Source organism: Molothrus ater, chromosome 11, assembly GCF_012460135.2.
Source record: "Molothrus ater isolate BHLD 08-10-18 breed brown headed cowbird chromosome 11, BPBGC_Mater_1.1, whole genome shotgun sequence".
NCBI lineage: Eukaryota > Metazoa > Chordata > Aves > Passeriformes > Icteridae > Molothrus > Molothrus ater.
Window position 1 is genome coordinate 21,175,551 of NC_050488.2, and position 10,546 is coordinate 21,186,096.

General features: G+C 40.0%; 1 protein-coding gene across 2 annotated transcripts; it reads left to right on the forward strand.

The window, feature by feature from the left end:
• Positions 1-942: 942 nt before the first annotated feature.
• TRH (thyrotropin releasing hormone) lies at positions 943-6,409 on the forward strand. 2 transcript variants are annotated; one of them, XM_036391316.1, is made up of 5 exons: positions 943-985; positions 2,752-2,934; positions 3,024-3,076; positions 3,938-4,152; positions 4,924-6,409. In XM_036391316.1, exons 4-5 carry the CDS (start codon positions 3,960-3,962, stop codon positions 5,499-5,501), a joined length of 771 nt encoding a protein of 256 aa, XP_036247209.1. In that variant the 5' UTR covers positions 943-985; positions 2,752-2,934; positions 3,024-3,076; positions 3,938-3,959; the 3' UTR covers positions 5,502-6,409. The 2 variants fall into 2 exon arrangements, with proteins under 2 accessions (XP_036247209.1, XP_036247208.1); XM_036391315.2 differs by lacking the exons at positions 943-985; positions 2,752-2,934; positions 3,024-3,076 and having other exon boundaries at positions 3,169-4,152.
• Positions 6,410-10,546: the final 4,137 nt, after the last annotated feature.

The following is a 10,546-nucleotide window of genomic DNA, read 5'->3' on the forward strand; positions in this document are numbered from 1 at the left end:
TAGTTCAATCAAGGAACAAACCGGGAGGAGTGATATGAAGAAACTGTGCTTTTACATTTTCCAGAGAAAACAAAATATCTGATTTGACTCTCATTTCTGTTAGCAAACAAGTCATTCCTAATTCATAGCACTGTTAACAAGAGGAAGTTCAGACAGAACAGCTTAGATTTGCAGTCATTGCAAGAAATACAATTCAGGAAATATCCAAGAGGTTAAAGTTATTTAAAGAGATGAGAAGATCAAAATTACAGTCCTACTGACAGTGTACAGTTAATAAAAATTAATGGGATGCCTTAAGTAGTCAGTGAAGGTATTTCTCTCATTCTTGCACACAGAAGTAAAGCCATGTAGGTAACCTTTTAAATGAGAAAGATGTGTGTCTTGTGAGGTTCTACCAGAAACCAAACCTATTTTCTATAAAGGAAGGCTAACTTTAGACCAGAACAGATTCTGGTCTCACTTCCTAATTCTAAAACTACGGATCTGTGACAAAGGGCAAACCACTTAAAATTCAGCGTCTCCTAGTGAAACTGGTAACAAATTCAATGAGCCATAGATTCCAAACAAGAGTATTTTTTAGTCCTATAGGAAAAGAAAAGCAGTTCCCATAACAACTTCCATATTTCAGGATTCCTGGAGGGATGACTATACTAAAAATGAGCAATGTACTTCAGTTACTTATCTCTGACAGTGACAAGAGCAAGGCAGTCAAAATAAGATGTAGAAATTCAAAAATCTGCCAAGGAGAACTTTCTGCCCAACTCATGGCTGACTAACTGTACAAAACACGTCTATATTCTTTAAAACAGAGATGCGACTAGGGTTAGCAGCAGATTTCCTCATTATTCCCCTTTGAGATCTTTTTAGGGACCAGCTCTGTGCCCAGTGACAGCCCCAATGTGAAGGCCCCGCTGCTATCAACACCAACACTGAGCTGGACAAGTGCTCAGCACAAGTGGAGGCACCAGGATCCTGGTGCCACATGGTGAGTGACTGCAGCAACACATGCAACATGCAAGCTGGAGAGGGGAGTATGGGAGACCTCAGTCCTCACAGATCACATGTATGGCTCTGACTCTGGTTTTGGAGGAGTTATCTGCCTCCCAGTTTTTTCATTTAGAAGCACCTTGAGAAGCTGGGGTGCCCTTGAGAACGTTTAAAAGAAAATTTGGGAACTTCCTCAACTGAGCTGACACAAAAGCTCAAGGGACTTGATGCACTTGTGATAAAATACAGCAGTTGGACAAAGGATTGAGGATCACAGTGATGCTGAAATGCGGTATTTAGGTGTGAAATGTGGTAGTTCAACATCGCTGTGCAATTCTAGAACCTACCACAGACTTAGATGTGGACTGGGAGCCAAACCCTGTGCTGACAGAAGCTCTGGGCAAGTCTGGGGTGTCAATGTATTTGTGACAAGACAAAAAAGTATAGCTTGGAACACTCTGGAGTTTGAGGAAACAAACTCTCCTTCCTACCCATGAATTCATCTCAGTGCCATGAGTAATTGTGCAGTCAGGGGGAGGAAAGAACTTTTACACTCATTAAACAAACCTCCAGAAATCTTTTAAATAGAAAAATCATCTGTAGGGGAAATGAAACTGAAAAAATGTAGCTGGAAAAAAGCAAAACAGAACTCTAAAAGAAAGGATATCATACTAAAATCAGACAGTTTTCCAGCTGTGAAATAGAAAAAGGACATATTTCATTAAAAACCCCAACTCTCTGAGGTGCTCAATTTTAAGTTTCTTCCTTTAAACAAAGCATTAAAACTACTAAGTGAGTCCAAAATACAATAAAATAACTCTGAGCAAAGAGGCAAAGCTGGCCAGACCGGAAGTCATGGGCATTGCACTGTGAATATAATTTTGCACCTGCTGAAGAGCTTTGCATGGGGCTGTAATAGTAACACAGTGCTTTACACATGTTCTCTAAAAGTAAGCTCAAAAGTGTGTCAAGAAGCAGATTTTAAGGAGAATGAAACCAGGCAGTTTCCCACTTCATCAATGCCCACTTTCATAGGGCAATACAGTAACTGTTTAAACTCAGGTGTCGTACATGAGAGACCTTATGGAGTTACTACACCTAGGAAATGCCAAGGAGTTGTCCCCCCCTGCACGAGCAGTGCTGTGTGGAGCAGTATGTTAAGTAGACAACAGGTTAAAGACAGGGAGTCTTATTTCAAGTCACAAGAGTATAATGCTTTTTGAGGCACATAGCAGCAACATAAACATGTTTTAATATTTAATGCTATGCACCTCATATTCTAAAATACTTTTTGTGGAAGCCTATGCCAAAAAAATATGGAGCTGTGAGCCAGAAACTGTGAGCCAGAAACTGTATAGTGTCATTCAGAATAAGAACCCAGGGTATACACTTATTTAAATCTAATCCATTACATTTTTGCCATTGTCTTTCTTCCCTAGCCTAATTAATTACCTACCTCTCTGCTTTTATTCCAAAACACTTGCTTAATAAAGGACAAACAAGCTTAGCTTTGTTAAGCAAAGAAAACCTCCTTTTCTTTATGCTGAGTTACATAAAGTTCAACATAATCTCTTTAGAGAATGGGAAAATAATGGTTTTGGGGAGCCGAGCATGGATTTATGGAGGCCAGCAGATAACTGTGTGAATCTTAAATGCATTCAAAATGCAGCTCTCTGAGAGCAGTAAAAAAAAAAAAAACAAACACAAAGCAAAAAAACCCCCACATCATATCCCCTAAATTACCTCAGAGCTGTTTGCATACAGGGTCCAGAGGCAGTAGACTATAAGTACAGAGACGTGAGCCCTGCAGAGAGCACACAGCAACGCTTCTGTTGGACGCTCCGTGTGCCTGCAGCAGCAAAAGGGCAACTGAAGCTCAGGTGCACAAACCTGAGCTTTAAAGGACTTGGCAGATGCATCAAGCAAAAATCTGAAACTACAGATCAGGTAATTTATCAAATAATTTCCTTTTTAGCAGATTTTACTGTTCTGTCTAAGGATTGCTCTGAGTCAAATTGCCTATGTGATGTTCTTAGGGCTGTTACTCAAGGATTTGATCAGAACTGATAAAAACCTGCCAATAAAAAAGGTAATGAACTGATTTTCTATTTGGGAAATTTGTAGGACTTCATAAAATTGTGCATTTCTTTTACGTTCTGAAGATATAAGATAAATGACTGCTACAGTAGTATTGAAGATGTATTCCATTCTACTGAAGGAACTCTGCTTACTGTAAAATAAATCCCTAAGCATGTTAGGAGTTCAGTGCTAGCTAGAAGAAATAGGAAAACACTTGGTATCTGGGCAAGAGGTAATAGAGGATACAATTATTATTATGTTTCTGAAAAAAATTTAAGGTACTTCCCTCATTTGTTTCCATGCAAGAAATCTCCCTGCCACACAGAGCATAGCTGTCTTCTTAGCCTGACAAATACCCAGCACATGGCTACTTTAAATGTATAGAAAAACATAGCAAAAAACTAGTGGATTATTTAGGTTTGCCTTTAACTAAGGGTGGAATGGAAGTGCTGCTAATCTCAGTATCATTTTAAAAATAACTCTTAGCAAAGGGAATTGCCTGATGGAGATAGCAGGTATAGATGTCTACACCTTGTGCATACAGAGTTCAAGGAGGAAATTATGTTTGCCTCTTGACAGAAGGCAGAGTAAAATCACTGTTTGTCAGAATCACCCATGCCTCATGAAGTTCATATCATATTTATTCTGCCAGAAAAATGAACAACCACCTGGTTTTAATTATGAAGAATTTAGATGCTTTGAAGGATAAAAAACAAACTGAGAGGTTAGTAACAGAAATGAGGAAAGACCCTAAGAGACTTCAATCCCTGCAGCAGTGCCATATTTGTTTTTCAGTGTCTGGAAATATTGCTGTTATTGCTAGGTTTGCTTGCTCCATCCTCCTCCCCTGTTGTTCTCTGTCCAATGGAAGTTGCAGGAACCCCTGTCCCACAATGCCATCCATCCAGCTGCCCCTGCTACTCCTCTTCTTGACCTCGTGTGGTGTTTGCTTCAATGGGGAACATCTCCTTCCAGACAAGAGTGAGAACATGGGAAAAAGTCCCCTGGAAGACATCCTTCAGAGATCTGAAAGCCTCATTCTTCAGTCTGTCCTCAAGAAAGCTGAAAAGGAGGAGATTAATAAAGGTATATATATCACTGGGGACACCCATTTGGAACTAAGGGGAAGGGAAGGATAAGAGGGCTGCTACAATACACTGACAGACAGTTCTTCACAGATGCTTTCTTTTCTAAGATCTCTTTGCTCAGGAAAGGCTGTACTATCACTAAGCAGCTGCTGCACAATGAAAAGGTTAGAAGCTTGTCACAGAAAACCTGCTTGTCCAGCAGGTACTTCCCTAGGGAAGCTCTAAGAGGTCCCATGAAGGGCATTCTGCAGCTGTGGACCCTGTACCTAATGTAAATTCGAGGTGGGGGTGCTGCCATTCACCTACTGCCCTGATTCACTGGTTCCTATCCCTTAACAGAGGCAGGCTTTTTCCACGGCTGGGAATGCTAGAGGCTGCTCCCACCTTGTAGATGCTCTGCTACCAGTTGTCACAGCAGTGGAAGATCAGACTCAGGGATTGCAAGAAACAGCACAGAGGTGCCTTCCAGCAAATAGGAGCACTGGGTCTTTCCAGAGTGGAAGACGAGCTGGCCCCAAGTGCCCACAGGAAAAGCCATTCTCCCTCTTCACATCAATGCTGAGAATTGGTTGTGTTGATCCAAGCACTGAAATATTAAAAAGAGCCTAAGAATGAGTAAGATATACTAATAGTGTTATGACTGGTAGCTGGAAATACTGAGTTGGCTTTCAAAAAGCAACAGATTATGATCCTGCTCCACAAATTCCTATTACAACTTCCTTAGGGAGGATTATGGGGTTTCATTAACCATATTCTTTTCCTTGGACAGAATCAATTGCCCCTCTGCTACAAGGGCTTTCCAAAAGACAACACCCTGGGGAAAAGTACCTAGGTAACCTGGAGAAGAGACAGCATCCTGGAAAAAGAGATGTTGAGGAAGAGACATCTTATGGAGACATTCAGAAGAGGCAGCACCCAGGAAAAAGGGAGATGGAAGATGACCTTGATGTCTATCTGGAGCTGAAAAGGCAACAGCCTCCCAGCAGAAAGTCACTGTTGGATCAGTTTGCTTACAGCCCTAGGGCACAGCTAACCTACATGAATGAGTTATCCAAAAGAGAACATCCAGGCAGAAGATATCCGATGTACAGGCACCAGCGTCCTAGCAAAAGAGGCTGGAATTATGAGGTAGACGAATATGGTGAGAAACGCCAGCATCCTGGAAAAAGGTACTGGAATTCTGACAGCTCAGATGACACAGGTCCCTGCAACTTTCAGGAGTCACTCACTTGTCACAAAGGCAACTTGTTGCTTGATTTAGTAGAAGATGTTAGCAGAGACAGGGTAGAAGAAAAGCGTCAGCACCCAGGAAAGAGATCAGCATGGGAAAGTGAAACAGAGGAATGAGAAAATAATTGTGTAGCACTTGCATTTGGTGAAGTAAACTGCCAAAATCACCAAATCACCAAAACATCCCGTTCACTTTTTTTTGGCTTCCTGCTGCTGACCTCTGCACCTACCTTTCAGTGTGTTAATGCTCCCATCCAAGTTAATGGCTTTGTCACACACTTAAAGCAAAGGAACTAAAGGACCCATCTGAATGGAACAGGCAAGTACTGAGAATCTTCAATTTCCCAACTTTAGGAAGAGTGCTTATTTTCTTAGGAGCCCAGACCCCAAAATAATCCAGCTGTGTGTTCCTAAATGAATAAAACAGGCTCTTAAATTTCTGTTCTGACGCTACTGAAGTAGAATAATTATATGGTTTCCTCTCACATCAGTGCAATCAGTAAATAGTGAGGAAGAAAAAAGAACATATGGCAATTGTTTCAAAATTAAATAGAGCAGGTTTTCAGTTCTAAATAATAACATTCTGGACACCTGAGTCCTCGTACACTACAATCTGTCCAGACAGTAAACACTATAGAGAGACAGGAACAGTTTCAAGTGGAACAAAATAGACTAGTGATTTCATAGTTTGTCTTGGAACTGGCACAGGAAAACCCTCTTCACCTAAGAGGCTACAGAGTGCAAATGGTTAATGCATCCCTGAACATCTCAAGCACACATTGTGACCCCCCCTGACTGTGTACAGCCCACACAAGAACTCCCACCCTGGTGTGTCCACACTTCAGTCATGCCACTTGAAATCATGCCTTCTCCTCAGGCATTTAATAATAAAGCAAGAAGAGATCTGTCTCTTTCAGTGAGGATTTCTGATTTTTCTTCTCTCAAAGGAATGCTTTTACTTTCTGTGGTCAGACTTCCAAAAGTGTTTATTTGATATGAGTTATTCAATAAACAAGAATAGTCAACTCTGGTGTCCTTATTGGTTGTGCAAACACACTGCAATAATGTGAAAAACATACAACCAACTCAAGCTAAATAAAATAACAACAAAGGGTATTTTTCTATGTACAATCTCCTTGCATGCTGGTGGTCAGCACATGCTTGTACTTAAACTATTTCATTACTGAAGTGGAAGGATGATAGGCTCCCTTTTAAGATCTTTCACCTGTCAGACACACATAATTATGCATCTAGGCTAAACTCACATCAATTGTGTCACACACTTCACAGGGAACTTGACAAGAAGCTGATTTCCTGTTTGTGGGTCTAAACAATATTTACTGCTTTTTGCAATTGATATGCAGTTACTGAGCACACTGTGTTACTCATATCACTTCTTGTACATTCAAAGAGGTTATAGCACATCAATATTTTGCTAAAATGTTATTTCTACAAACAAATGAGTATATTTTCCATCAACATTCATCCTCAAGATCATAGAGACACATTAGCTGACTTGGAACTCCTCCTCAGTTACAGAAGTCAGCTTTGCAGAAATCAGTTTAGCTACCCTGAAGAAAAATAATTCATCATCTCACAAGTTTCACTGAAGTTAGATGCTCACAGGTTGATCAACACTTCATGTGGTCTTTCAAACAATTTCTAACTTTGGAGGTAATATGATGTTCAGTATGTGACAATGGACAGACATCTTCTATTGACAGGGGGTTTCTAATAAACAAGTGCTGAAATCCTTAGAGAAGATAGGTGGGGACATTCCATATACTTCAACTTCCTTCAGCACACTTTCTGTATATGATGCCTTTTAAAATGCTTCATTTGCATTTTATCAGGGAAAAACCGATTTCTCTGTAGAATACCATTTCATATACTGTTTTGGCAGTGAATGAATGCTTCTTAAACCTTGGGGAACACTACTTGCTATGAAATTTTCAAAATAAGTGAAAAACAGAAAATAAAAAATACCAATTGGGTAAACATGGGTTACAGCAAGGATTACATATTTCAAAAGTTCTTTTTTTTAACTCACTCCAGTATTTCAAAATGTCCAGATTCTTATTTTAATCAAAAGGACATTTTCTTCCAGTATCTGCGTGAAAATTTCATCTCTATTTATTAATTTTTCCTGTTTTCTGCAGTGTTGCAGGCATACAGGCAAGTACACTCCTTCTCCTACAGACATCATTCTCAGAGCATTGACTACCACAGGGGATTTCACGCTTTTGTGAATATGAAGCACACACAAGCACGTGTTCAAAGTTAAGTATTTGTCAGATTTATCTGCACCTTAAAAGCTTTTTGATTCTGGAGTTTGGCTAAGAAACTAAGCAGAAAATAGACAGCTTTTATCCTATTATGCCATGCTTATTTGAATAGTAAATATAGTGCAATTTCTTAGCAATATGAACAACTTAGATACAAATATATATGTTTAGTCATAACATAAGAATTAGTTAATTGCACATCTCTCTCTCATCATCTTATTTTTATTGTACACCTTCCCCTCACTGCCACTTCTTATTAGAACTTAGGAGAATTTAATAGCCATGCAAACATCCACAGGTAACTAGCTTTGCTCTGTCACTCGCACTGACAACTGCAGAACAGGCCTTACAGTTGCACTGTTCCCTGAGGAAGTGCTCTGTCTGTCAGACAGGCTGGGGCTCTTCAGGAATGAGAACAAACCAGCAGCAGACTTGGTCCAAAGGTCATGGAAGTCAGTAGCAAAATCTGCAGCATCTGAATTAATTCCACAGAGCAAAGCTGTGCAATGGCTCTAATGTGGCAGCACAGTCACGCAAAATCTCATTTCTAGCTCTAATTGAGACTAAACCCACCTTGCACAGATGAGTTCTTTGTTGATTCCACTGCAGTTTCATATATCTGGGTATTATTACCAGTTACTGAGACATAAGGGAGCTTGATTTGTAAAGCACAGATTTTACAAGTGTCTTCAAAATGAGTTTTGTTTTAATGGGTGGAGAAAGTTCATGAGAACCAGCTGTATAATGAACATTCCCTGCAACTATTTTCAACACCTCTCAGCATTACTGTTCAATGCCCCCTCCCACACACTTATGAGCCTTGACCACTTTGCTGACCCACTGTAATTAGCATGGGCTGAGTGTTTCCGAGGGACATGTGGCCCCAACAAACAACTTTATTACTACTTATAATGGCTCATTAGTTGAAGAAAGTTTGAAAACAGCGTCATCATCACCACCACAGCTGAAGTAGAGTCACTGCTTCCCTGGTAACTCACTCAGTTAACATTAAAGGGTCAGCTGCAACTTTAAAGCACCAGTCAGGTCAGGACATCGTTATAAATAAAAAATATGATTGAAAAAAGTCAAGTGGAGAATGCAAGAGGGATGACACTGTGTGAGGTCTAGATTGTACAGAGGCATGACACAAAAAATGAAGACAGGGAAGTTCTTCTGATTCTAGGAAATGGGTATGTGGACTATCAACATTGGAGTGCAGAAGCCTCTCTTCCCCTTCTGATAAGAACAGCGTGAACACCCCTGCAGGGTAATAAGGAAAGGCTGGACACAGAGACCTTCAATAAAACCAGATGGGAAACTCCTTGAGAAAAATGAGCGAATGTACCTGCCTTAAGACTACTTTTAGACCTATGTGAAGACATGTGTGTTTTGTTTCCTTGATGAAACCAATACAGCTTATATGTACTAAGAAGGAAACAAAAGAAAAAACATTTGTCAGGTACCAGCCAGTTCACCTTGTCTGCTTCCCCAAGATGGAAGGAGCACTGGCTGAAGGAGTGTTGCTAGATCATAAATTGTATTGGTACGCTAGAGCAGGATACCTGTTTCTGATATACATGGGGCATTCAGATACCAATACAATGGAATGATCCCAGCCAAAGGGTGAAACCAGCTCTTGAACTTATCTCAGCCACTGTGGTTTGAACTAACAGCCAGTGATCCAGACAAGACAGCAGTAGGCCACAGAAGGGTTGACTGAAGGAACACCTTCCTCACTTACAGCTAACATTTCCTCACTTTCTTCCTGTTCATACGCATTGGAAAGAGGGGGAATCTGGACTTCATAGATTGCACAAATACTCCTACAAAATGGAATGCGGGTAAATGAGAATCCAACATGCCATAGTTACTTCATTGCCATCTTCTCTCTATAATGGATGTAATTAATATGATGCAGCATAGACTGATTAGTATAGGGAAAAATGTTAGATTATGACTCAGAAAACTAGGGGAACTGATCTGAAGAGTCTGCCTGAAATATTATTGCTGATTTAAAGTAATTTTCACAGAGAAGCATATGTTTTCACCATGAATTCCCTCTTGATTTTGAAGCTGGTACTGTGTGGAGTGTCTGAAGAAGCTTTGTGAAAAAAGAAGAAGAGGAGGAGTAAAGTCTAGACAAATGAAAAATATAGTAAGAATTTATGAAAGGTTCTCTGAGTCAAAACAGTCAAGACAAAGAGCAAGTGATGTTGAAACACCACTTTGAACAAGCAAGTGGTGTTGAAAAAGAGAGCAACAACAACCTTACAAAAAATCATAAATCTTTCCCTATGAAATACCAACTGGTGGGGGTATTCTGCTTATTGCTTTTAGACATGCTGTCTTCAAGAAGGGCATCAGTTGCTGCACAAGCCTGTAGACAAAAGAGAAGATGAGAGGCTAGAAGAGACAGCACCCAAATGTGGTGTACTTGACATTTGAAATGAGCCCTGAATGGAATCCATGCATTGTGGATGGATGCATCCATCTCTTACAGTTAAACCTTTTAATTAAATGTAAATGCAAAGAAATTCTGAATCTTTCCATCTCTCTTCTTTATAATTCACCTACTTTATGTAAGTGATGCCACTCCATGGCACTCAGGACCAATAAGACAGATTATTCAGCAGTGTTAAGGGACCAAACAAACTTGAGATGATGACTGGCTTGCAGGTATCGAAGCAGTTAATCAACAAATCAGATAAAAGGGGCTCAACAAGTAGTCAGCTGCCACTCTAACAAACCATGAGGCTGTCAGTTTGGATTGATGAGACTGCAAACACAGTAAAAATCATGGATTTGGCATGGAAATGTTGCTTCTATCCTGTCTACACAGACCAATTAAACAGATTTGTTATGTATCAAAATGTTTAG